The 25,736-nt window shown below is 43.4% G+C and overlaps 4 protein-coding genes across 15 annotated transcripts; 3 read left to right on the top strand and 1 right to left on the bottom strand.

Moving 5' to 3' along the window:
* Positions 1 to 50: 50 nt before the first annotated feature.
* Positions 51 to 20,814, bottom strand: setd2 (SET domain containing 2, histone lysine methyltransferase). 4 transcript variants are annotated; one of them, XM_088387611.1, is made up of 22 exons: positions 20,706 to 20,814; positions 14,693 to 14,998; positions 12,037 to 12,058; positions 8,100 to 11,842; positions 7,906 to 8,037; positions 7,699 to 7,827; positions 7,502 to 7,625; positions 7,358 to 7,435; positions 7,176 to 7,273; positions 6,697 to 6,829; positions 6,468 to 6,602; positions 6,264 to 6,392; positions 5,147 to 6,196; positions 4,988 to 5,036; positions 4,614 to 4,911; positions 3,795 to 4,530; positions 3,324 to 3,449; positions 2,843 to 2,979; positions 2,661 to 2,769; positions 1,653 to 1,727; positions 1,476 to 1,577; positions 51 to 1,159 (listed from the first exon to the last, which is right to left on the bottom strand). In XM_088387611.1, exons 2-22 carry the CDS (start codon positions 14,725 to 14,727, stop codon positions 998 to 1,000), a joined length of 7,602 nt encoding a protein of 2,533 aa, XP_088243737.1. In that variant the 5' UTR covers positions 14,728 to 14,998; positions 20,706 to 20,814; the 3' UTR covers positions 51 to 997. The 4 variants fall into 4 exon arrangements, with proteins under 4 accessions (XP_088243737.1, XP_088243738.1, XP_088243739.1 ...); XM_088387612.1 differs by lacking the exon at positions 20,706 to 20,814 and adding an exon at positions 13,382 to 13,504 and having other exon boundaries at positions 14,693 to 15,145; XM_088387613.1 differs by lacking the exon at positions 20,706 to 20,814 and having other exon boundaries at positions 3,795 to 4,118; positions 4,254 to 4,530; positions 14,693 to 15,145.
* Positions 14,587 to 21,555, top strand: gra (granulito). 7 transcript variants are annotated; one of them, XM_088387644.1, is made up of 6 exons: positions 14,587 to 14,895; positions 20,698 to 20,814; positions 20,889 to 20,947; positions 21,014 to 21,071; positions 21,138 to 21,244; positions 21,344 to 21,555. In XM_088387644.1, exons 2-6 carry the CDS (start codon positions 20,715 to 20,717, stop codon positions 21,368 to 21,370), a joined length of 351 nt encoding a protein of 116 aa, XP_088243770.1. In that variant the 5' UTR covers positions 14,587 to 14,895; positions 20,698 to 20,714; the 3' UTR covers positions 21,371 to 21,555. The 7 variants fall into 7 exon arrangements, with proteins under 7 accessions (XP_088243770.1, XP_088243769.1, XP_088243766.1 ...); XM_088387643.1 differs by lacking the exon at positions 14,587 to 14,895 and adding an exon at positions 15,740 to 15,838 and having other exon boundaries at positions 20,695 to 20,814; XM_088387640.1 differs by lacking the exon at positions 14,587 to 14,895 and adding an exon at positions 19,680 to 19,767.
* On the top strand, positions 15,720 to 19,464 carry rbm12bb (RNA binding motif protein 12Bb). 2 transcript variants are annotated; one of them, XM_088387619.1, is made up of 2 exons: positions 15,720 to 15,838; positions 17,304 to 19,464. In XM_088387619.1, exon 2 carries the CDS (start codon positions 17,314 to 17,316, stop codon positions 19,153 to 19,155), a length of 1,842 nt encoding a protein of 613 aa, XP_088243745.1. In that variant the 5' UTR covers positions 15,720 to 15,838; positions 17,304 to 17,313; the 3' UTR covers positions 19,156 to 19,464. The 2 variants fall into 2 exon arrangements, with proteins under 2 accessions (XP_088243745.1, XP_088243744.1); XM_088387618.1 differs by having other exon boundaries at positions 15,741 to 15,860.
* Positions 21,556 to 22,393: 838 nt separating the features above from the next.
* On the top strand, positions 22,394 to 25,541 carry upp1 (uridine phosphorylase 1). Of its 2 annotated transcripts, XM_088387632.1 has the most exons (9): positions 22,395 to 22,704; positions 22,949 to 23,036; positions 23,444 to 23,473; positions 23,799 to 23,910; positions 23,989 to 24,147; positions 24,221 to 24,335; positions 24,676 to 24,885; positions 24,961 to 25,107; positions 25,196 to 25,541. In XM_088387632.1, exons 3-9 carry the CDS (start codon positions 23,445 to 23,447, stop codon positions 25,348 to 25,350), a joined length of 927 nt encoding a protein of 308 aa, XP_088243758.1. In that variant the 5' UTR covers positions 22,395 to 22,704; positions 22,949 to 23,036; position 23,444; the 3' UTR covers positions 25,351 to 25,541. The 2 variants fall into 2 exon arrangements, with proteins under 2 accessions (XP_088243759.1, XP_088243758.1); XM_088387633.1 differs by lacking the exon at positions 22,949 to 23,036 and having other exon boundaries at positions 22,394 to 22,704.
* The last annotated feature ends 195 nt before the right edge of the window (positions 25,542 to 25,736 follow it).

The following is a 25,736-nucleotide window of genomic DNA, read 5'->3' as shown; positions in this document are numbered from 1 at the left end:
TTCATAGCATATAATAATTTCTAATATATTATAAATCTCAGCAAAAGGTGTACAAAAGAAACAGTTTTATTTTCTTTTAAAATGTTTGTACACTCGGTATGACAATGTGCTTGCACAATACTTACAGTTGAGTAGGGTGAAAATTACTTTGTACAATTAAAAAAAAAAAAGAAAAAAAATTGTCGCCCTACGTTGACAAGAGCCAGCAAGGATAAGAAGTCATGATGTAAGTAAGGATCGAGCTGGTCACTTGTGGCTCCTGCATACACATTTGGTAATAATATAACATATTTACACTTGAGAACCATGAAATGATAGTCATTTTACAAAGTTTGTTGTTAATTTAAACATTCCCAAAACTACTATTTAATATATCAACAATTAATGCAACAGGCTGCGATGGTTTGTGAGACAATAAAGGGATGGGGGGGGTTTGAATAAAAAGGCCGAGTTCCTTCGTTAAAAACTCAAGTGGATCAGTTAAAACTGCAATGCTACACTCTTCTGTGTGAGTCCAGGTAGAAGAGGAAGTGGATGAGGAGGGGGGGCGGGGGGGGGGGGGGGGGGGGGTGGCACATCAAACTTAGCAATCAAACCGTGCTCCCGACGTCGTAAGCGACGACTAAAAAGACACAATGAACGAGATATGGATGACCAGCACACATCGCGGAACCCCGGAGTGGACCCAAGCGGCTCTCGAAAGTCCCGCTGGCGTTTTGACGAGTGAAAGCTTGGACCTCCGCGGATAAAAAGCAGCACCAGAAAATGAAGCGGACTGTTCATTGATCCATTTTCAACAGTGGAAAGTGTCAAAGGAACAAAAACGTTGGCTTGTTCTTGATTCACAGCCGTATAAAAAACCCCACAAAAATGAAATAAAAAGGCAGAATCGGTTCTTGGGGATTGTATGGGGAACCCCTGTTTTGTCTTCAATGGAGGATCATAAATAAAGCGTAGGTGGGTGGGGGGGTCGGGGGGGGAAGGCAAACGCGTGCGCTTAGTAGACGTCCGTGTCCTCCTTGGGTTTATAGACGGCACCGAACCTCTGCATGTACTTTTTAATGTACTCCTTGGTCTTGTGCTTGACGTTTTCGTTGCAGTCTAGGTCCTCGGGGTTGGTGCACGCCTTGAGTTCTTTGTTCATGACGCCGTGGGTTAGCTGTCGGGCAAAAGGAGAACACGGTAGTAGGCGGGAGCGGCTCGGGGTGATAGGGGAAAAAAAATTAATGGCCAGCGTGACCACCACTGCTCGGACTCCAGCTTGTTTTTTTTCCTTTGGACTTTGATTGACGTTGAATTGTTTAAGGGCAATTTACGTGCGTTATTGTTTACAACAGTAAACTGTTTTTTTAAATGTGCCTGTGTTGGGTGTCCGCCACAAGTGAGATCTTTTTTTTTTTTATCATTTGCAGGTACTCATGTTTTATCAATTGATTTTTCCCCCCCAAATAATAACCAAACCTGTTCAATCTTACCTTTCTTGCCAGATGTTTGAAGTCTTCCGTGTTGCTGATGCGGCCGTGTTTGCAATCCGGCTTCCGATAAGGATTCAAACATTGCACGATAAACTGGGACATCTGAGTAACAAAAACGTACACGTGTTTAAAAAGTGACACAACGGCAAAAGCAAGCAAATAGGAGCGGATGCCTACCTCTTTACGGAATGTCTCTTTACTTTTTTTCGCCAATTCGCTGGAAGTGTCTGCTTCAGCTGTTTTGGTTGAGAACTGCTTAAAAACAAAAACATTTAATACTATTCTTCATTTGTTCAGGTTTATATATTGCTCCATGCGACGGTCTTTAAAGGTGTAATTTGAACTTCCTTCAGGCCTTTTCTCAGCTGCACCAAGTGATGTTACGACCGCAGAAGAGGTTAAAAAGTAGTAGTGCTGTAGTGGCCATCTATAATTAAAATCTTAAATAAACATGGCAGCCGGCAGCTCCAAAAGCGGCCATGGTAGTTAGCCGGGGGTATCAAACAGCACCTGACGAAGCATGAGACGCCCCCTCAGAACTTCGAAATCACCGTGACCACCACTCAGACCATAACGACAGCTGAGGTGCCAAGTGTGATGATTTAAAAAAAAAAAAACAGTAGCGAAGTTGTTTATAATAGGACCAACATGTGTCACATCTTCAAATGCTCTGACATGAAATCTATGTGACCTTGCATCTCAGTTTATTTTCACCCCCAAGAGTAACCAGAGACAAAAACATTTATGAGAGCGCCACCAAAAAACAACTTCTGGCTCATCCAGATGCTTCTCATTATCCTCGGCGGTGATAGAAGTGAAGAAGAGAAAACAAATGAGGCGGTGGAGGACAAGAAAAGCAAATCTTCACTTTATGACCCCCGAGCCCCAGGGGACATGCAGCAAAGTGACGGGACAAGGTTTAGCGACCGTCTTTGTGAGACAAATATGCGAAAAGGAGGAGCTCATTAAAGCGTCTGGAGACGATGGCGTGATGACGTTTGTTCCCGTCCATAAAACACAGCTGAAAGTAATCACCAGTGCACCATCGTCAATGGCCCCAAACAACAAACGCTATAATCATGTTTCGCATCCAACCTCGAAACTTTCTGGGAAGCGAATGAAATAGCATCCCCAAAGAGGAAGATGTATTTTTTTTTTTGCACAGACATTCATGGAAAAACTCACCTTGGAAGGATTTTCATCATAAGTGGGTGTGCCCAGATCCATCTCGGAGTCATGGTCCAGATTGGTTTCGCTGCTTCCATCCCAGGTTGGAGGATCCCACTGAGTTTGCCTAAAAGAAAAAAAAAAACATGTAAATGAATAACAACACTTTAAAATATAAATACACTGTGAAAACAAGTCACCTTGTGGTAATGTGGTAATAGTAGATTTTTCCTTCGGGGTCCCGTGCCACTTTCCAGTTAGGGGGTAGGATGATGGTTTTGGGTTTCGGGGGAGAGGGAGGAGGCAGATCTATCACATTGTTGGGTACGATCATTTCCTAGAGGAAAGAAACAGCAGTCTAATTTACTTCCTGTAATTACTGCTTAGCCTGTCGTGGAAAAGGAGAGTCATCACAATAATCATCATACAAGAAATATTATACATGAGCATTGTGGTTTGAAGTCTTCCATGACTTCATACTGGTCTTGATAGGAATTTAGATGTACACTTCCCCCTTGTGACCAAAGCAGCTTACTACAAAGCACTGTTTTTTTTTTCTTTTTTTCTTTTTGCTTGAATTATTTTGGGCAATGTGACCCAGCTGCTCATTTGTTGTGTCGACGCCCTAGATAGAAAAATATAGAAGAGAACATGAGTTGTGAATTAAGGTGGTCTTATTACCTGCTGGACCGTTTGAGAGGTAACGATGGTGGTGACTGTGCCACCCTGCTGCACCACCACGCCCTGCTGATGGCCAGGATACACAGTCTGGCCATGCAAGTAGCTGGCCGAGGGGTCAGAGTACGCCTGCAAAAGAGCATAAAATAAAAACTGATTTAAAAATAGCTAATTTCTGAGAAGCTTTAAACATAATTATTCCCAATTGATCCTGGTTTAAATTTGGAATAAATGAAATTATTATTCAAATAAATTAAGCTTTTCAATTTAAATAGGCTTCAATGAATAGATGGATCAGAGACAGTGGAATCACTAATAAGCAGTATCTACCATCTAGTGGCGAATAGTGCTATTACAACTCAAAACTGATCATGTATGATAGAGTCTAATTGACAAAAATGATGGACTATTCCAAGAGTGGACACCTGGGGTCTAACCCGGTTGAGAAACTTTGTACTGTGACGACGAGCCCACCTGTATGACTGGTGTGTTGGTCTGAGGGTACGCGGTGGGGATGCTGTAGATGGTCTGGCACGGCTGGCCTTGGTAGTAGATGGCCGTTTGCGTGGCGGCGCCCTGCGCCGGGGCCGAGGCGTACTGCTGCGCCGGCTGCGTCTGCACCGTCACTGCCTGCTGGGTGGCGGGGTCCCACAGAGTGGCGTAGCCCTGCTGGCTCTGGACCTGGGGTGTCGTCTGGGCGGGCACGGAGAGGACAGGCACTCTCGAGTCCTGGGCGGCGTCAGCGGGCTGGGCAAACTGCTGGGTGTCTGCAGGCGTGTGGTTGGCGGTGGTGATGTGCTGAGAGATAGTGGAAACAGGAGTGGCTTGTGAAGTGGATGAAGGTGAGGGAAGCCCAAGCTCTGAGACAAGTCTTTGGGGAGGAGTCTGCTCATAGGTCATGTTGGGGTCAGCTGTAGGGGTGGGTAGTAGTACTTTGCCTGCGTTGGGGTTGGTGGGGTCCACAAATGTATGGAGAGGGTAACCAGGTGGGTAGGTGATGAAGCCAGAAGTGGAAGCATAGGCCAAGGCGGGGTCATAGGTCATAGGTTGGAGCTGCTGCTGCTGTTGTTGCTGCTGCTGAAGTTGCTGTTGCTGCTTCTGGGCTTCCCGCTGAGCGACCTCCTGCTCAAACAGCTTCCTGCGTTCCTCCGTGGACAACTTGTTGCGCTCTTTGCTGCCAACTCCTCTCGGTGTCTTGGACGGGTCAAACCTGAAACGATCCACACCACAAAACAACACTGCTCGACATCCGAGGAAAGTAGGTCGAACGTTCCCGATGCCGGGAATTCTTACCGGTCCTCGGTGCGCCGGCTGCTCCGCTCATAAGAAGAAGGCGGAGATGTGGACCGTCGCCTCCGTCTCTCAGTGCTGCGCGGTGTTTTGTCTCGATCACGCTCCCTGTCACGATCTCGGTCTCTGTCCCGGTCCCGATCCCTTTCTCTCTCCCAATCCCTGTCTCGCTCCCTGTCCCTTTCCCAATCCCGGTCATGGTCTCTGTCCCTGTCGCGATCCTTTTCACGTTCCCTTTCACGCTCTCGACTACCGGAGGTGTTGCGCGGGGTCAAAGTTGTGTCACGATCTCGACTGCGATCTGTTTCGGGACAACGCGCTTCATATTAATCACACCGCTTAAATAATGTGATGGAAGAGCTATAAAATTTACTTACCATTGGATTCCTTTTCAACCTGACTCTTCTTTGGTATTCTGTACACCTCCTGAAAGACAAGAAGATAAGTTGATGTCTGGCCATTTTTGATCTAAGCAAGAAATTCGAACATTGAACTTGAACCTTGGAACTCATTTGTGTGACTCTGAGCTCGCTCACCTTGAGATCCTTCCAGCTTTCCAGCAGCCTGGCCGCCATGCTGCTAATGTCCAAAGCACTGACTTGGGGTTCTTGACTCCGCTCGCTCTCCACATCAGAAACACCTTCCTCTTCATCCTGAGAAGGCGTTTCTATGGCTGATGGATCTGTCGGTACTGGTGTGTCTTCAGCGGGCAAACTGACCTCGGGGGTGTCAGAACTTGGCGGAGCGACAGGGACGGGTTCACCCAGTTGGGCCTCTGGGCCAGGAGGAGGATTGTCAGCTTCCGGTGGTTCTGTCTTGACCACCGTCTCTTCTACGAGCTGCTCAGTTGGAGCCTGAGAAATATCCATTTGAACTGACTCGATCTTTGGGTCTTGAATCTCAACTGTAGGCTGGTCACCTTCCACTTCGGTCATTTGTGTTGGTTCCTGGATGGTGAGATCTTCTCCACTAGGTTGGTCAGAAACCTCAAGTTCCTTCTTGGGTTCATTCACGTCCATTTTGACCTCAGACGGGTTCTCCTCCAACTCAATTTGGTCTTTGACCTCTTCAACAGGAATTTGTTCCAGACTTTCCGAAGCTATTTCTGTCTCTTCCTGTTCCTGCACTTTGACGTCTTTCACCTCCTCTTCTGGAGTTTCTTTCTCGACGACAGCAGCTTCGATGACCGCGTCTACTTTATGTTGTTTGTCATCAGCCAACGTACTTTGAGCAGATTCTTCCTCTTCATCATCATCTTCCTCCTCTTCCTCATCCTTGCCATCAGACGCTTTGCTGGCATCTGAGAGCGCACTATCCAGACTGTTTTCACTGATGATTTTAAGGCGGCGGTCCACAGCAGGTTTGGAAGGGTCCCGGTCAGATTCTGGTCCCAATTTGGCGGAAGAACCATCGGGGGTGTTGAGGGGGGTCTGAGCACGAGAAGTGTTCTCACTGGAGTAACCGTCGATCTCCGTGGGCTGAGGGAGTGTTTTTGTTTGGGCCCATCGCTGAATGAAGGTGAGAACTTTACTCTCTTCCAGCATGTTCTTAGTGGAGATGGGTAAGACAGCCAAGGTCTTCAGAATCTGGAGACAAATGGATTTTGGATTTGAAAAAATTTGAATTCATGAGAAGACTGTAATGATCTCTCACCTCTGATTGCAGTTTGATGTTATTAGCACTGTTGCCCTTTGCTTCTGAAATCTCCACCATGAAAATCCAAAGCAAAGACAAGCCGTGATGATCCAAGAACTGTTTCAAGCATGACGGATTCTGCGTATCCTGCGTGGCACAAACACCTGACGATGTAAAACGATTCGCATTTTGGATAGTCACATTGTTTTAATGTTGATTTACGTATATGAGCTTGAGACAGGTGAGTTTCTGCTCCATGTTTTCCACGCGGACCATAAGCCTGCACAGAGACACCACTTGTTTCCCATCATAGAGCCCTTCGCCGTTCTCGAGCAACGCCTCCAGCTCCTCATCAACCTAAACAACAACAGGGATGATTGACAGTAAGTGAAAATGATTTTCCATTTGTCCAAATGATATCAAAAACAATGTCCACAAAATCTGAACTGACTGTGGTGAGAGCATTCTTCCGAGGACGGTCTTTCTTCATCTTCCCTCCAGCCGCACGGACGCTGACTCTGGTCTCCCCTCCCAGGAAACCTCTGCAGCTGAGAGCTCCACAAAAGCACTTCTGGGCTTCTTTCCTAAAATAGAAGAAAATGAAAGTCAGACATAGAACTACTTACGAACGCCTACACTTATGAACATTTCGAGATACAAACTCTTGATTTTTTTTTTTTTTTTTGCATCCAAATAGATAGATAAATAAATAACTATATAAAAAATGAATAATAGAACAGTTGTTTTAGTTTTCTGTATGTTTTAGACAGAGTACAGTCCGGCACGCATTATTTGGTTTTACATTGATTCCTATGGAAAACGTTCCTTTGGCTTACAAACCTTTCTACTTACAAACCTGACAAATTAAGTTCATAAGTAGAGGTATTGCTGGACTGTATGATTTTCCACAGAAATAAAAAGAAGCAATACCCGTATCGTTGAAACTGGTAGTCAAACGTCAGCTCCGTTCCTGCGCTGACCGCCTTGGTGGTGAAGAACCCGACTCGAAGCTGACCATTGACTGTCCACTGAAATGAGATGAAAATCAATCATTAGCAAATAACCATGTTAACAGAACAGTATTAGTTAACTAGTTCGGGTGGTGGATGAACCTTTTGAGTCTCACAGTTGGGCTCGCAGCTATGATTCATAAAGCGAGAGCAATTGCCTTTCAGTGTTGCGTCGATGATCTGGAAAGACAATGACGGTCAAGAATTTCTCATTAACACGAAAACATGTAATAAACTTAATCTTACCTCGTTATTTTTGAGCGCCATAAAATAGTAGTGAATGTTCTTGTTGCGTGCGTATTCTTTGACTCGATTTTTGAACTCTTTATGGTCCAACACTTCCCCACAGTATTCTAGCACAAAGGTATTCCTGCGAGAGAATCAAAACGTATGTCAAGATCACCCGGGACCAGATGACACCTCGATATGAATTAAATCCTCACGATGGCAGGTCCTTAGCTGCACGAAGACCCCAACCCTTCTCTTCGGTGAGGATGACTTCAAAGTCAGCGTGCTGCTTCATTTGAAAGCGTCGATTCGAGCAATAGTGTCCATTCAGGCACCTCGACGAGCTACGGTCAAACAAATCGTCTTAGAATATTTCGAGTTCTCTGTCGAGCTTTCTCAAACAACGCCAGAGTTGAACTTACCATTCGATCATCAGGAGACGATTTAAACAGTCATCCCCGCACGCCAACATTCCCCTTAAGCGGTCCTGTTTGGGCAGTATGGGGCACTCGCACTGCATCCTCTTGATGTCGCGATGAGATTTGCTCTTCTTTCTACAAACATTCAAAAAATGCTTGAAACTGAAACCAAAAAGTTTTAATTTGTGAAATCTTACCGTTCGGTTAGGTACAGATTCTCTTCAATGAGGTCAAAATAAGGAGGCATCTTCTTTGCCTTGGCAAATTCTTTCCACCGGCTGGTATCTTGAAAGTGCTGCAGAGTGAGTGACGGCCGGACCACCTCATCTTTGACTTGAGTTTCTTTCGACTCGTCAGTATCCCCTTGACGTTCCTTCTTGGCGGCAGGTCCAGCCTCTGCTTCGTTGTCCGAATCGGACTCGATCTCCGGTCGTCTTTTCTTGGGAGGGCCCCTGCTCCTGAGAGTCCTTAAGCTGTCCTCCCGTGGAGGGTCAGGCACGACCGGGCCCTTGCTGTTGCTGCTTATTTCGTGAGCTTGTACAAAACCCGAAGACGCCCCCAGAGGTCCACTCTGGTCAACAGTCGCTTTGATTTGATCGGATGGTTTCGCCCGGCAGTAATCGTCATGGTCGCTGGTGAGTGAGTCCGGGTGGATTTCACCTGCGAGATCCTGATAAACATGGAGGTAGGGTGTTTTGCTTATCTGCCTGTCTGAGGTTTGGTGGTTCCAGGAGATATTGTGGTGTCCATGCTGCTGTGGACTAGGAAAGCTTTCTGAAAGTTTAGATTGCGGTAACAATGGTCCATGACTACTATCTGGTTGTTGATATGTACTACTGGGCTGTTCCGGCTGGGAAAAACTCCAGCTTGGGTTGAATCCACGTCCATCGTTGACACTGGCGGCAGAATGTTGGTAATGCGCGAGCATCAGTTCACCAGCGTTGGTAACGTACTGCTGGCCTCGCAATTGGTCGTAATGTCCGGAACCGACAAGGTTGAAATTACTCATACCTTGGTGGACATTGGTAGGACAAGTCACATATTGTTGCGAGACAGCACTCGCGTTGGATCCTTCTAAATGACTTGTGCTGTCAATCATATTACTTTGGGATTGACAAAGCGCACCAGGGTGGTAGGAACTACCCTCGAGTCTTTGTTGAGAGCGGACTTGATATTGGACTCCATGACTATTCACATTTGTCGCTTCGTTACTAATATGGGATTCGGAGATGAACAGACTGCAGGAGGACAATCCAGTGTCATGTGATTCGCTCGTTACGGTCGAATTCTTTGGCACGACGACCACAGAATGCAATCGTCGTATTGCCTCATCGCAATCGGAGTCGTAGTCGGAATTGTCACTATCGCTGGCGTCGCTTTGTCCTCCGCCGGATTCGTGACTGGCGAATGTATTTTTTGATTCATTCTTGAGGGTATTCTCTTCCGATTTCTCTTGAACGTTCCCATTCCAGCTCTCCATTTTTGTCGCCTGTGTTGCATCATTGTCGCACAGAGAATGATCGAAGTTTGTTCTCGGAGCACGGTCGGCGAGAACACCTCGTAAAGACTCGCCTCGATCGTAACTATCTGCCTGCTTTGGCTTTTCCATCTCCTGCCGAGGTATGGAAGATCTTTCAGATTCATGCGGGGCTTGTATCATTTCTATTTGACTTTGGGAGAATCCAAATTTTTTCACACAGACTGTCTGCTGAGACTCTTCACTCCCTGGCCCGTTCTGTCCAACGATATCCCAGCGGGACTTTTTCGTAGAACTGCTCTGTTTAGCGTTGTTCTCACTTGTACACAATTGCTCTGATTGCAGTTGTGCGTTCGTTTGAGCTAGCTCAGAGGCCACGGCAACGTGACACGGATCTTCCATCGTTTGACAGGTCTGAGTATCAGATGAAACAGCTATGTCCATTTTATTAGGTAGAGGCGTTGAACCGTGAGTAGAATCGACATGTTTCACATCTATACTGCACTCGATAACATCCCAACTATTGAACATACTTTCAGTTGGCGCGTTCAAAGCAGAAAGACAATCCTTCACATTGTTTACCGTTTCCAGAGCGACATTGACATGCGCCATTGAGCTATTAGCTAGCGCAATTTCTTTCTCCACCTCGAGACTTGATTTTGGTCCATCTAATCTGTTACATGGTGTCTCACTCAACTCGCTAATAACCTGGTGGTCATCTTGAGTTCTCTTTTGAAAACCATTTTTTTCCCTGTCACCTAGCAAACTTGGTTTTGCGGTCGGTTCAAATTTTGGTTCGTCATTGGGGCTCTGATATTGGTCTTCCGATTGTCTGTTCTGCACGCTGGTTTCCTCTGACGATCTGGAGCAAGGGTTCGGTTTAGAGTCCAATTGACTAATTTCCTCTTCTTTGCACGAGGTGGCCTGTGATTTTTTCCTTAGATCAGCCTCGTTGTCGCTAACGCCGCCTTTCAGGCGATTTTCACGTTCTTGTTTTTCGCTATCCGCATGTTGAGCGGAAGAATTGGATTTTCTGTTGGTATCTTGTGTATGATGGGTGTTGGTTTTATAATTTCTGGTTTCTACACCTGGGGAGCATTTGCGCTGGGGGTCAGAGTTTGCCTGTCGCTTTGACGTAGTCCTTTCTGACACTGAAGATGTTTGACTTCTTTTCGCTGACTCCGACGAATGCGGCAAATCTGTAGATTTCGACGCTTTGTCCGATTTAGAGTAGGACGAGGACTTTGAATAGGTAGATGATCGACTGGAGTCACTTGTCCTTGTCCTCGTCTTGCGGTGGTCATCTTCAGAGTCAGAACTGTCCCGGGTTCTGTCGTTGCGAGAACGAGATCGCCGTCGGTCCCTTCGTGGGGAACTTCGGTATGATCTGCGATCGGAGTCGTGGTAATAAGACCTTTCCGAGCGGGAGCCTCTATCACCCCTCAATCTTTCTGATCTTGGGTGGGATGAACTGGTTCGAGCGCCTCGAGATTTGGATCTTGATCTCGACCTTGATCTGGATCGCCTGCGATCTTTGTTTGATCGCAGCGACCGCGACGATGTGTATCGAGAATCCCGGTCCGATTTTGTATAGCTAGATGATCTTTCGTGATTCTCGGATCGTTTCGATGAACTTTTCTCCTTTTCTGCCCCTCGGGACCGAGACGGAGATCTTTTTGTTACTGTTTTGCTACCGCTTTCTGAATTTGTTTTACTTTTGGTGTCGACTGATTTGCGTCTGGAAGACATCGGGACAGGATCTTCAGGCTCAGTTCGCCTGTCAGTTTGCGACCTGGTTTTCCTTTTGTATACATTTTTATCCTGCTCATTACTGGAATTCTCTTCGTCTTTTCCTGAGGATGCAGCAGGTTTGTCGAGACTTGATACGGTCCGGCTGTCAGAGGAGTGATGGTTGGAATCCTCAGAAGGACAGACACTGACAGGATTCTGATGTTGCAAAGATGGCAAATTGGTTTCGCTGTTATTTGGTTTCTGCAAAACCAGCAAATTAGAGGTGGGCGTCTCCTCCCGAAAAAAAGATGTTAGTTTTTCTCTAGTTACGGACACGCTGAGTATTTGCTTCTTGAAATGCATCTTTGCCAAGTCTATTTTTAGTTTAGCAGCAAAGTTTGGGACTTGGGAAGAAGTCTGCTCCGTTGGAATGGGAACTGCTTGAGCCTGTTTTTGTTCATTTTTACCGTCAAAAGCTCTTCCTTTGTCGACGTTGGGCTGTGATGAGGCAGCGGGAGCTTCAGTGTCAGACTTTTCAGGGCTGGAAGGGATCACGAAAATGCTGTGCAGTGGCTTCTTGGTTTGCGCGAAGCTGAAGGACACTTTCTGACGACTCTGATCCTCGAGGTTGACCTTCATCTTGGTCCCTTTAGGCAAGAGATGGTTGGACAGCATAACTCTAGGAGATAGGCTTTTGATGAGAGCTGCCTTCGAGAGGCCCTCCACCTTTACCTAAAAACCAACAGAGAGACGCAAGCTGTTTGAATCCATTGACCATTTTAGATGATAAAAAGTTGCAGTGATAAGAATTTCTTAAAAGTGATTCTCAAATGGTGGGTCCTGGACCCATTTTGGGTGGATCACGGACATATTTTGATAAGAACTTTTATGAAATAGGTTCCAGGGTGAAATTGAAATGTACTTACCGAGGCTCCGCTTCCTTCGTCTCTGAGATACATGGCAAGAGCGTGGAGACATAAAACAGAGAAGAAGATTTCATTAGTACATTGTACACAGGAGCAGAGGCACTGTATTATTTTAAAAATAAAACTATTGAACAACAGACATTGTTGGCCAATCTACATTGGAGGCCAAATTTCGGCATACGCTAAAAGACTATTACTAAAAGCGAACCAACCGCGAGCGCAGCAATTGATATTATTTTTGCACGTTTTATAGAAGCATAATCCCAATAATAACTCAGCTAAGCACAAAAAGTGGTGTAACCCGTCTGAGAAACATCAAGACGTATCTGCTACTGTCACCTAGAACGACGACCTCGCTTCAACAACGCTTTCACTGCCTTCAAAGATATGATATTCTTTTATTTGTACCACACAGGGAAATTCCAGTATGCAAAAGACCAACGTCCACCATCAACACGGAGTAAGAATATTCACATATCTAAGCAACCACAGTTTAGAAGCTATGTGAACCAACACAAGCTCACTTGTTTGCAGCAACCTACTCAATCCTTAATGTGCATACTATTAGGATAGTGGCAAGCCCATGGGTGCATGGAATGTGTATATTTGTATACAGTTTCTACAAATATAGCTAAGGAATGCCAATGGTTGTATCTGTCGGGATCAGACATTTTTGAAGACCAACCTTGAACATCACTGCTAACAACTTAACATGAAGATACAACATCCAAGAAGGACTCCAATTCATTAGCTTACGTTGCTTTTGTTCTCATTTGACTGATAATTGTGCATGAGTGCTTTCCTTGGGCCAAGCTCAATAAGAGTGCTTGGTATCTGGGTCATTTGATCCTTCAGGATTTTTTTCCCACCAATTGCCAATGCAGCATTCAAGACGATACACTCATTAAAAAAAAATGGGGCACTGAATGACTACAATTGTGAGACAATTTAAATTGAAATAACCAATAGATCACACCAGAGCTGGACACCTTTAAGACATTGGACTATTCACTAGCCCTCTTCACTATCCAAAAATAAAAAAGAAGTTATCAAATGATGGAAGTCACTCCCCTGGACGAGTTGCTTTATGTAACCACACGAGGTGCTTTGAGATTGCGCAATTAACGGCCACCATACAAGATAACACCTTCGGGTGACCTTCAGCTAAATTTGCCTATTTTTTTACCTCTTGATGAATCATAATCCAATCAAGTCCCAAACCTAAAGAATCCAAATTGAATCAGGAGGTTCTCAACAATGCCCTGCCCTAGTGACGTCCACGTTTTTGTTTTTCAAACTAAACACCTCACTCACAGTGACGTCTGTGTTGTCTGCCATCTAATACCTGATTTCTGACTTGAGCAGAGAGTCCATTGAGAAACTCGTCTAGGATTAGTGGGCCTGTGGACGTTGCTTGGCCAAGAATAATCCAAATCAGAGAAACGAACCCTCCAAAGTGACGCCACACCTGGCAAAAAGAAAGATAGGTTTGCAATCAACTGTGGTGTGTCCAGAAGAGCTAACAATAAGTCCAACAAGCTTTTTGCCTTATCAAACAGAGTTAGCATGTAGGCAGAGCACATGCTGTTGACCGTTGGTTTGTCTGACTTCCACTGAAGCCTTCTCTCGAGATGGTTATCAATTTCTGCAGAGAGCAAAGCAGTTGCACACTTTCATGCAGACCTTCTTCTCATTCTATTATGCTTGCTTTTATTCAGCGTGGTTGTGGCTTTGCACCACAACAAAAATAAATGAACAAGATTTGTCCATAGACTGAATCAGAAAGATGAAAAATAAGGACAACGCTGTCGATGGCAAAGCGAAGCAGCTGCCGCTAGAATGTCAAAAATAATGCTACATAACTCATTATCATGTGAAAATAATAGATTGTATCACTATAGTGGCTATGAGGAAGCATTTGCAATGAGCAAGGAGGCTCAATGGCCTGGTACGGGAAGCTTAGGTGCAGCCCAACATGCATGGCCTTTTAAAAGCCAGTTCCTGTTCATTTTCATAGCTAGTCTATAAAGTACAAGACAATTCATTCATTTCCACTTGATCTTGCTCAGAGAGATGAACTTTACCATACATTAAGTGCGATTACTTAACGGGCAATCATAACCATATTACCGTAATAACGTTCTCACGATTACTTACACAAAAATGCCCAAACCAATGACGTTAGCTTGGGTAAGCTAACACTAGCTGCGATATGATAAATTTGCTTACTTTCGTTGAAATATGCCCATTAAATTCGAACATGTTATGTTTGGAAAAGCGATTTGTGTATTTGTGTTTGACATAGCCGAGGAATGGCACAATCGATTGTCTTTCTGTGCCGGAAAGGCTAATCTTGGGCGAGCATTAGCGGCTAACTAGGTTACATGTAACCAGCAGCATGGATGCTAACATCACCGTTTGCGACCCTTGTTCTTCATATCGTTTGATTTTTAAAGCATTACGTGGCGAATAATTTGCATAATATGGTCAATATTGTGTTATAAACAGACGTACACCCTCATTTCATGAAAGCGTCCATCCGGCATCAGGAGCATGCTAGCAGGGGGGAGGGTTTGTCTTAGCTTACTTGCGTGTATGGTTCGCTTAAATCTACACAACGTAAGGAAACTAATGCTATCTTCCGTGTGGTACTCACTTTAAAAAGTGTTTCAAGTCAAGAGACTCTTCCATCTTCAAAATTCCCAAGACGGTGTCCTTCGCCGAACATCAATCCCCAATGCGTGCCCGGCGTCAAATCGGTCCGGGGTTGACGGAGGTGATGGTCGGCTGACGATCTGCTGCTCAGTGGCTCCGCTGCGCCTCAATGTTGTGCTATCCAACTAGCATTAGCTCACACTTGTGAGTACACTTACTTACCAGTAGTGTCTATCCACAGTAATTGTGTCCACAACGATTTCAAGGCCCTCACGTTATACCTCGACCTATCCGACGCTCCGATCCACTTGAAACAGACAAAATAAGACGAGAAACATGCCTGCTATTTACATTTTCCTCTGCGGCATTTGGCGTGTCTTGTTGCGGCGACGTCACATGATGCACGGACACAGCTGGCCTGGTTTGGCCTGGCGTCAACACGGAACAGTAAATCGTGTAACAGTGGCCCCGGTTCAACAATGTGGGTCGGGCATATCAAATACGTGCGTTAAACAGAAGGAAGTAAATTTGTGCATTATGTGTTTTGTCCACTTTTAAACTCACAGTGGAGTTAACAGAGGTTGTAAAAAGGATAAACTAAATTGCAAAATTGCTGTAGAAGGAGTTCCAGATTCTATACAAAACAATTTTGTGTGGGAATTTATATATATACGACAACGACCCAAAAGTATCAAAGCAAGTCAATAATTTAGTAGCGTCAAAAAAAAAAAAACATCACCGTTTGGATTGGCCAAGTCAGAGCCTAGGACTCAACTCAACAGAGATTTCACATTCATAGAATACATAATATGCAGAAGTACCCCAACATTGTGTCAAAATGTCTTAAACATATTTTTTTAAAGAAAATATGATAAAGTTAAACAATTTGGGCTTGTGATTTTATGTAAAAGCGCCTCTTAAATGAACAAAATATATCATTTGACACGGACCCCTGAAAATACAAGTATGCGTGTTGTGCCTTACGACCAGCAGGCGGTGCTATACGTTGTTATGAGTCGTTGATCACTTATTTCCCGAGCGAAGAAGACGGGCAAAGGCGGCTGTGAAGAAACGATCGAATCGAGGCTGTGCTAAATATTGTTAGCATTTTTCCAAATACTTGCACAAGAGTCACCTTGTCGCTTGTGTAAGTTGAGTTGCTGGTTAATGTGGGTATTTTATTGTAATAATGAACGCATTATTTGAATTCGGAATGAATTATTTAGAAATGCCTCGGTGGGCCTGTGGCTAACGTTTTAGCATTGTGCTACGTCTTTTTGTCTTGACGACCAAGCAGCATTTAAGCATTGGGATTGCTCAAGTTATGTCTTCGACATATAAGATGGATGGGTATTGGGAAAACAACATTTCTTTCTGGATGTGTTTGATCGTTGACGGGTGGTCACAAATGGGCAACGTGTGTATTGGCGGAGGAAAACTACGACAACTTGGCCTGCAGTATTGAGCGAGAATGCTTCAAAGCATGGTTGTGGGGTTTCATTGAATGACGCTGGAAAAGCTTGCAGTTTCCCATAGATTGGTGTTCAAATGTTAGAATTTACACAGTTTCGTGTCCCTTTTCTCCTCGAGTTCAACCACGTGGTATTTCTCAACCCTTAATGGTTTGTGTCACACTTCCCCTTTCCTGAAAAACGTATTTGAGCAAATTCTACGACACAATTTATCTTTCAGCACATGGTATAATAATTACTTATTGGTCTATATTGCTTGGTGTTGTATTGCAGTACTTGAAATGGAATGGGTTTTACTTTTTGTCCTAAGTGGTGGATGGCCACATTCTACTGATCCCTTTTATCCCCCTTTTGTGCGGTGACTGACTACGTTGGGGAACAAAAGGGAGGGTTACCGCAGTTTGTGAGTGGCCACGACTGGAATTTTATTTTGTGGTGTGGGACACAGGATACAATATCGTTTATTTGTAAAGTAGGCAAGCAATTTAAAATGGACTAAGATTGGTGTAGATTAGTTGTGTGAATTAGCTTTGATACATTTAAAACACTGAATAAGGGATTAAGGTGTTGGATTTTTGTTTAGATGGTTTTCCTGTTGAATGCAAGATAGAAAGAATGATCTCTCAATGATCTCTCAAAGCAGTTGCAAGCAGGATTTTTTTTTTTAGTGATGGCCAGCTTCTGGGTGGTTCATTAATCAATATTGGGTATATGTATGAGTTTGTACCGGTGATGGTTATGACCGACTTCTCTGTGGACGGGAGCGTTGGGGGCAAGAGGTTCTTATAAATCACATTCTCTTTCCAAGCTCCATAGTTGGCACGAACAGCAGTGTGATTGGTAGAAATTTTGATTAGTTTCTCAGCCTATAATTTAATTTGCGCCATAGATAGTGGTCAGAATGTTATGGTTATATTGGGTAATTTATGTTGTGATGTACAGTGGTGCTTTGAGGGCCACAGCAGTACTTGCTGTTGTGTGTGGCGCCGCCATTTTGGGCTTTTGATACCTTTTCTGAATTTTTGTCTTAAATGAAATATCTTCTCAGGTTTTTTTATGGTGACATGTTGGAATGGCAGGCAGTGTCGAGCTGAGAAGCTCTGAGGGGAATAATGTTGTTCTATACCCTTCTGTCTGCAGGTGCCTCAGCATGGCAGTCGTCATCCGTTTACAGGGATTGAGGATCACTGCCGGTTCGCAGGATATTCGCAAATTCTTCACTGGACTCAAAATTCCAGATGGTGGTGTACACATAATCGGAGGCGAGAAGGAGGAAGCTTTCATTATTTTTGCTTCCGACGAAGACGCGAGAAGAGCCATGACGCGCTCAGGGGGGCAAATCCGCGGGGGATCTGTGACTTTGCTGCTCAGTAGCAAAGCAGAGATGCAGAGTGTATTTGAGAAAAGTGCAATCAATGCAGAGCTGGAGAAAAAGAGAAATCTTGAAGATAACGCAAGGCATGCCCGAAGATCCGCCGAGTCCGATTCCAACAAGAGGCCGGCGAGTAAAGTGGACATGACTCCCCCACCGCGCCAAAAGAGACCAAACTCAAATGAAGACGCTCCGAACATCGTCTCCCCGTGTGTTTTCCTCAAAGGGCTCCCTTTCAATGTGTCCCAAAGAGAAATTGCGGATTTTTTCAAGGGTTTACACATCGTTGACCTCGTCCTGTTGAAAAACGCAACCGGACGAAACAACGGAATGGGTCTCGTGAAATTTTCATGCATGGCGGAAGTATCGGAAGCCTTGAAGAGGGACAGGGACTACATCGGTTCTCGCTATGTGGAGATTTGTCCCACGACGGAGGAGGACTGGCGACGGTCAACCGGAAGGCCACCCGTGCGGGGCAACCCGGGAGGCGACAGGTTTGAAAGACGTGGATCGCCTTTGCGTGGTCCAATGAGGTCACAGTCACCAATAGGCCAGAGGGGGTCATCGCCCAATGATGAGTTCTGCATTATGGTGGAGAATCTCTCCTTTGCAGTGGAAACGGAGGACATCAAAAGACTTTTTCACCACGCAAGGCTCGATGATGACCAGATCTTGTTCATGAATTTTGACGACCGGAAAAGTAGGTCCGCCTTTGTGCTCTTCAAGACCATGCGTGAGTTTCGCGAAGCAACAGAAGAGGAGACGAAGCCCTTTTTCAATCGATTGATTCATATCCGGCCGATCTCCAGAGAAAAAATGGTGGCCATCATGGAGTCTCAGAAAATGGATGTCAGCCCTTGTGGGAACTCTAGAAGAAGTAGAAGTAATGAGAGGACTTCATCCAACCCCAGGGATCATTCTAACACAGAAAAGTGCTTGCTGGTGCAAAATCTACCCTTCGACGTACGCAAAATGGAGGTCATGGACTTGTTCGTCGGGATGAATCTCTCGGACGATGACGTGCACTTGCTGCGTGACAACACAGGTTCGGGGACCGGAGAGGCTTTGGTTCTCTTCCACTCCGACTCAGCGGCCATGAAGGCCCTCTCTCTCGACGGGCAGAGGTTTCTCGGTGCAAAGCTTGCTCTCAAATACGTCACTCGTGCTCACATGCGGGAATTGATCGCCGGGCCACAGCAAAGATTCAATGAGTTCCAAGGCGCCGACGAGGAGTGCTCCGACTTCAGGGGCTCTCGTGCCGCTAACATGCCAATGAATGCGGGGCCTCAAAACTACGGCGGCTATAATTCTGCCGGCCACCCATTCGACAGAGGCAACGGTGCTCGTAGCAGCGGAGGTCCACCGAGGCACGATTTTACCGAGCCCACATGTGTGAAGCTAGTTAATTTACCATTCCAAATCAAAGTAGAAGAAATCTACGATTTTTGCCACGGATATCGTATTCTTCCGGGATCCATCTCATTGCAGTACGATAGGGGCGGAGCTTTTAAAGGGAGCGCAACTGTAGTATTTGAGACTCGGGAGGAGGCCGTTATAGCAGTGGAGGAACTCAATGGAAGGCCAATTGGTTCGAGAAAGATTCAACTACTCTTTGTTTAAAAATGACTTTGGAATTTTGATAGCCAGCGAGCTCAAGTGGTCTAGTTTGAACACTCAAAATGCGAAATATATTTTGGAATAGCAGTTACTCATGTAGTTGGTTTCCCCCTGTGTCTTATGTTTTGCCAAAGTCTGTTTATTCATTGTCCATTTGAATGGCGCGTTTGTCGCTGCATTTGAAATTATATTTTCATTTTGCATAAGTTTTGATTGCATCCAGGGGAAGTATTGTTTAATGTTTGTTTTATACAGTTCATTTTACGCTGTGTGATTAAAATGGTGTTTATTAAAATGGATAATCTTCGTTCACTTGTTCTTGACTTTTTATCTGATAAGTTATGTGAGAAAAGCAGCAGTGTTTGTTCTTTGGGTCACCAAACTAATAGATTTTTTATGGGGGGGGGTGAAATTTGAATGAAGAGTGGTTTCAATTAATAAAAGAAAATGAACATGGATATTAGCTAATTACTAATGTCTAGAGCAAATTACGAGTATTAGTAAGTGAACATAACTTTGAAATTCTTAGCTTTTATTTTGAAAGTACCGGATTGCACCGGATTTAATTTACTAGCTTTATACCACCGTGGATGAAGAGCGACCGACATCGAACTTGTAGGTGAATTTGGAAATTAATTTATATTATGACTATAGAAACTAGTTAATGTGGATCTGCGACTAGTAAAAAACCCTCCGCTTAACGTTTTACAACATTTTTAAATCGCTCAAAACCGAAGGACGAAGCATTGCCATCAATTAAACCCGTCAAACTTTGTTGTTCCAAGTTAATTGTTAAAATAAATGGCATGCAGTGTAAACGTTTGTTTGTAATGGCTATTTTATGAAGGGTTAAACTAGTCTTCCCTCGTGGACACCAACATCACTCAGAACTGTCGCGTTGTAGTGACAGCTCACAGGAGAAAAGTACATAAATATTTTCCTGTAATAATAGTAAATAAGGTAGTAAACTATCGTCGAAAGCGCTCTACAGATAGTTAAATATTTGTTTTTAACGCGGCGATCGTGTTGTCATTAGCTCCATCCTTTAGCTAACATGGCTACCACATGAGCAATTTTATCGTGCCTAAACAAGTCTTCAACTTTTAGAAAAGAACAATTTATAGTGTTAAAATCATTTAACATCTTAATGCTGGTACTCCATAGTAGTACATTTTAATTGTCGGTTTATCCATCGTCTAACATCAATATTGGTATTTAACTCAAGTACCTAGCTCAAATTGTGAAATCGACTATAAACTGAGAAAATGTACATTTTTGCCAATTCATCTGAAAGTCCTGCTTGGCCTCGAGTATATAAGGGCTTCATTTTTTCCTTTCAGAATCAATATTTCGTATCTAAATGTACTGCAGACTACTTCTAGAAAGGTCTACCATCATGACTGCATTTGCCAATCTGCACCCACAAAAAAATTCGAGCCCAAATTCATGCACAAACCTAAATCCCCACTTTAGAGAACACTGCATACACACAATGTCAGCTTCTAGAAATGCCAGCTAAAATGTCATGATGAAATCCCAAAGCAGATTTGTACCTTATTGACATGAGAATGGAGGTGTCGAGGCGACGAACTATCCAAAAGCACTTGGAGCCTGCAAGACCATTGCGTCGTCTCCTTCCTGTTGACATCCGTGGCTCAACTGGTAAAACATCAGAAAAGGGCTTGGGGTGATTGTTTGTTTTCCAACCCACTCTAATGTATAATTTCTCCATCTAGAACCTCAAATAAATCCTACTTCGTGTGTTCAGACATTGATTAACATCGCCGATAAACAGGTAAGAAATGAGAAGTTTCATATCTAGAGACATTTTAAGCAAGATAGACAATTGTGTATTTTGCAGACAAACATTACAGTGGAGCAGTTCCTCGAGATTGTCAATCTCCAGGATGAGAAAAAAGGTACCATCTATAATGTTTGTTTTGCCTCGGCTCTTTTTGTGATGAATTCCCAAAATGTCATTACAGAGAGATTGTCATACTCTCGAGATTTTCTGATCGGTCTTGCGAGTTGTCCTGCTGCCAAGATGAGGCCGGAGTTTTTACCAGACCACCCCATAGTCTTACCCAATGCAGTAAGTTCAAATTTATAGTCAATTATAACCTTGCTGTCTGGATGGAATATTTATGCGAGTGTTTTTTGAGTGACGGTGCCCCTCTCGGCCTTCTTCCAGCGAAAGGTCGACTACACCTTGGACTGATCGCCAGTCGCTGCCTACAATAGATAGGCAACACTACCACACCACTACATCATTGTTTTTGGTTTTTCTTATAGTTAACTTATTTTCTTTACGAGAAAACATGTATCATTGTATTATTGTATATTTGGTTGATGTTTGCACTGTTTTTTTGTGACAACGCTCATTAAAATATTTGTGGAAAAATACCCAAGATGGATGCCTGCATACATTTGAATTTTATTTAACCTCATTACGGTTTTTCCCATGTATATTTTTTTTTGTGATACTTTTTGTTGACTTGACATGTCTAGTAAAGTACTTTGGGCCTTTGCATGTGAAAGCGAGACACGATAGAAGACATTAAGTCTAAATATTAGGGGACTCATAATTTTGAAGCTTGAAGTGGGGATACATTCATTTTGAGTTAGTTAGTTAGTTAGTTAGTTAGAAGTTAGTGAGCATTCAATAAATCAGATATATTGAGGCCCTCCTTGATGTTAAGAAAGGTTAAAGTGGGCATAAGTATATATGTCCTATTAAGAGGACAGCCAGTGACATCTAGCGGTGAATTAATAGAATGCAACAACATAAATTCAGAGCGTGTGCATTTTGAAACGCGCACCACGGCACCAGCCAAAAAAAAGACAGATTAATGCGAGAAAACCGCAATCACGTGTCGCCAAAAATGTTTTAACACTTTATATTAAGGGGTTTCGACTGCCATAAATCAGTCACTTAAAATAATGCATCTTTATACGTCTATGCGTTTAGTAACAGACAGAAAATTAATGCTCTTTATTTGGCAAGTTGTTATTCATGCTACACCAAGTATATTTGTGTATAATTTAAGAAGTAATTGTACTAATTGTACTTCCTTTTTTTAATCACTTCACTGGTTTATCAGCTGATCGATGAAGGCTTGGCTCACCTGTCAGGTTTGACAGGTGAGTAACGCCCTCTGCTGTGCATTCACCTGTCCAGAATGCTGTTCCAGGTTATAGCCTCCCTGATCCCACGCTGATGTTTATTTTCTTCAGTGCGGATGACTCTGGCCTTTTCCCAGTCCATGATGTGGTTTTCTCTTTTACAGTGATCGGTTATGGCTGACTTTGGATCAGGGAGGCCATTGAGATCCGCAAGCGGGGCCCGAGGACCATCAACAGGGATGAGGGAGCCTATATGCTCTCTACAACCTGGAACAGCATTCTGGAGAGGTGAATGGACAGCAGAGGATGTGACTCACCTGTCTAACCTGACAGGTGAGCCAAGCCTGCATCCATCAGCTGATAAAGACGCGTCACTATTACATCTGTGACACTCTGATGAAGGAGGAAGAAACCGCCGAAACATATCAGGTAAAGAACCTAAAACAATTTGTTTGATATAAAAGAAACCAGTTAAATAATTTAAGAAGTAGTAAAAATATAAATTCACATTTTTATAATGTTACAATCGCAGTTGGCTTGCTAATTGTTGGTAAAAACACTGATCACGTCTTGGGCTGATGAAACTCATTAAAGAAGCAGGCAATTGTCATTCAAAATTGACTGCTCAGAAAAGATGAAAACAGACTTTAATCAAAGCTTATGGATCATAAAGGTTTCTTTAAAGAGTCACACGAAAGGAAGCAAACAAAACTAACGTGATCAACGCTACACGTTCAAAACGACTCACCGGCAAACTTCAGGTAGGATCCACGTTGTTTTAATACCCATTGAATGTAAATGATCACTTTAAAGGAGTCAATAAATAAATAAAACGCAGTTTGTTTAGTTGAAACCGGGCTACACCCCAATTGATTGTTGATATGAGGGCAGCCACCTTGAAAGTCGAGGTCAGGTCAAAGGTTGCGAACTTTCTCCATCTTTCCGAGCTGACCATCCGGGTTCACGATGCATTCAGGTGACCCCGTTTTGAATAGGGAAAAGCAAAGATCACTTTCAACAATAACCTGAAAATGCGCTTTTACCTTATCATTTTCGCTTGGTCGTCACAGATCGCTGTACCTTAAACAGCCTGACACTCTACAAAGTATTGTTTTAAATATCTTTTTGTTTTGATATTTGGTTTATTCGGTCATTTTTCCCGAGACAGGATGGACTCGAAGTACACAGAAACGGGCAGGTAAGGTGGTCCCCCCCAGCAAATCTTCATATTTTTTTTTTTATCAAATAGTAGTGTTAGCCTTGAAGGGCAGCTTGTTAACTTCAATGTTTTTGCATCATATCACCTTTGACGTTATGAATGAAAATGAAAGCCCAGAGCATGAGAATGACTTTTTGTTGAATACAGCTTAACAAAACTGCTGTAATTCTGCAGAGAGTATAAGACTTAAAATTCTAATCATGTCATAAACCGGTTTGGCTGATTATGTATTTAAATAATGAGTAAATAGTGTACATTTTTTTCCGTCAGTTACTTATTTCCCCCCTAATTTCCCACCTTCAAGTCCCGTTCTAGTCCACAACCCTTACCTCTGTGGGCTAAAAGATGACATCTTGTACCACTTCAATCTGGGAACAGGGACCCACAATCTTCCAGCTCTGTTTGGAGACGTCAAAGTAAGAATCATTCATTGTTAAAAACAATTTCTGTCCACATTTGAATCACTTTTTTTGTGTGCATTTGTTTTCCTCCAGTTTGTGTGTGTTGGGGGCAGCGCTTGGCGAATGAAGGAGTTCATTGAGTATATTGCTGCAGAGCTTGGGATGCAAGACCCCAAATCAGACTACCCTAATATTTGTGCTGGAACAGACCGATATGCCATGTACAAAGTTGGACCTGTACTCTCTGTTAGTGTAAGTCAAAGAAAACTACATTATATTCCAAATTGTGACAAATATTGTAATATGATTTGCTTCATTTTTGCAGCATGGAATGGGAATCCCATCCATGTCGATAATGTTGCATGAGCTCATAAAGCTCCTCCATCATGCACGATGCACAGATGTTACAATAATACGCATTGGAACATCAGGTGGGATAGGTAAGTTTGTAAATTATTTGTCAGTATTCATCTTGTTGATATTACAGCATAGGAGATTTTTCTTGACGACTTTCCCAGGACTTCAACTAGTTGCCACAAGAGGGCGCACTTATAGAACCCGCCCTAAAAACAATGTGCATAAAACCTGTTAAGTTCAATTTTATAAGGAATTTGTGGCCCTTGTGTAATGTAATTTTTCAGATTAAAAAAAAAAATCATTCTAAAGTCTTTAGTCTCATCTGTTATTAGTTTAAACATACCTGATATTGATACATTTTTTTTCTTTTTTTTTTTTACTGTATTCCACTGCATTAATTTGAATGCCTCATTTGGTATTAAGGGCTTGAACCTGGGACTGTCGTCATTACCAAACAGTCTGTGGATGCCACATTCGTGGCCAAATTTGAGCAGCTGATCTTGGGCAAGTTAGTGGTCCGTGACACTGACCTGGACTACACCCTTGCTGAGGAACTGCTTCAGTGCAGCAAGGAGCTGGGCCAGTTCAAAACTGTGATGGGAAACACCATGTGCACGCTGGATTTCTATGAAGGTCTGCTTCACCCTTGTTGACTGGCCTTTTTAAAGGAGGACAAGTAGTCACTGTCCAATTTGTGTTGTCGAATAGGTCAAGGCCGCCTAGACGGTGCATTCTGCCTGTACACGGAGAAGGACAAGCACAAATACTTGACAAAAGCTAAAGAAGCAGGCGTGTGCAATATTGAGATGGAGTCGACAGTTTTTGCCGCGATGTGTAAACTAAGCGGCCTGCGAGGTGAGGAATGACATCAGTAAGATTTCACAAAAGACATTTCTTTTTAAAAAATGTAACCTTCCGACTTTTTTGTTTTGTAACATTAAAGCGGCCGTGGTTTGCACAACATTACTGGACCGCCTTAAGGGAGACCAGCTGAGCAGCTCCAAGGAGGTTCTCCACAGCTACCAGCAGAGACCTCAGATCCTCGTGGGGTACTACATTAAGAAGCAGGTTGAGGCTCTGAAAATCCTTCACAGATGACCACTTTTAGCCACGATAACTGTGAATTCCTGATGTCTCAACTTGAAATATGAATGCACATTTTACTTAACTATTTTTGTGCTGGTTCTTTTCCTATTCAAGAGAAACATCACTTTTTCTCAGTATTGTAATGCAGTGCTTTGCTTTTATTTGGCTGTAATTTGTCATTTTAATAAAGCATGTAGATATGATCTCTGTTGTTCAGCAAATTAATTCACCTTTAATTATTGCATTCTGTATCATAGCCATTATGAATTAAACTCAACAGCCGCACTAAGTAAACCAACACAAACCAATAAGAACTGCCCTCTTTAAGAGATTTTACTAAGTAGCATACAGACATTTCTACAGTTTTTTTTTTTTTTGCACGCAATGTTTTGTTTGCT

Source organism: Syngnathus floridae, chromosome 10 (assembly GCF_059516105.1).
Source record: "Syngnathus floridae isolate MCC-2025c chromosome 10, RoL_Sflo_1.0, whole genome shotgun sequence".
In the NCBI taxonomy this organism is placed as follows: Eukaryota; Metazoa; Chordata; class Actinopteri; order Syngnathiformes; family Syngnathidae; genus Syngnathus; species Syngnathus floridae.
The sequence above is the reverse complement of the archived record's forward strand: the minus strand, read 5'-3'. Positions and strand labels throughout refer to the sequence as shown.

Bases quoted from the DNA above. Each gene is read 5' to 3' on its own strand.
- gra (XM_088387639.1), top strand. From the start codon at position 19,743: ATGAAGAGCGACCGACATCGAACTT. The intron at 20,815-20,888 runs GTAAAACATCAG...TTCTCCATCTAG, and splicing joins TGACATCCGTGGCTCAACTG to AACCTCAAATAAATCCTACT. The intron at 21,245-21,343 runs GTAAGTTCAAAT...GCCTTCTTCCAG, and splicing joins CCATAGTCTTACCCAATGCA to CGAAAGGTCGACTACACCTT.
- setd2 (XM_088387611.1), bottom strand. From the start codon at position 14,727: ATGGAAGAGTCTCTTGACTTGAAACACTTTTTAAA. The intron at 5,037-5,146 runs GTGAGCGAGCTC...CTTGTCTTTCAG, and splicing joins AAAGCTGGAAGGATCTCAAG to GAGGTGTACAGAATACCAAA. The intron at 4,531-4,613 runs GTAAGAATTCCC...GGATCGTTTCAG, and splicing joins AGCCGGCGCACCGAGGACCG to GTTTGACCCGTCCAAGACAC.
- upp1 (XM_088387633.1), top strand. From the start codon at position 23,445: ATGGACTCGAAGTACACAGAAACGGGCAG. The intron at 23,474-23,798 runs GTAAGGTGGTCC...CCCACCTTCAAG, and splicing joins AAGTACACAGAAACGGGCAG to TCCCGTTCTAGTCCACAACC. The intron at 24,148-24,220 runs GTAAGTCAAAGA...TCATTTTTGCAG, and splicing joins GACCTGTACTCTCTGTTAGT to CATGGAATGGGAATCCCATC.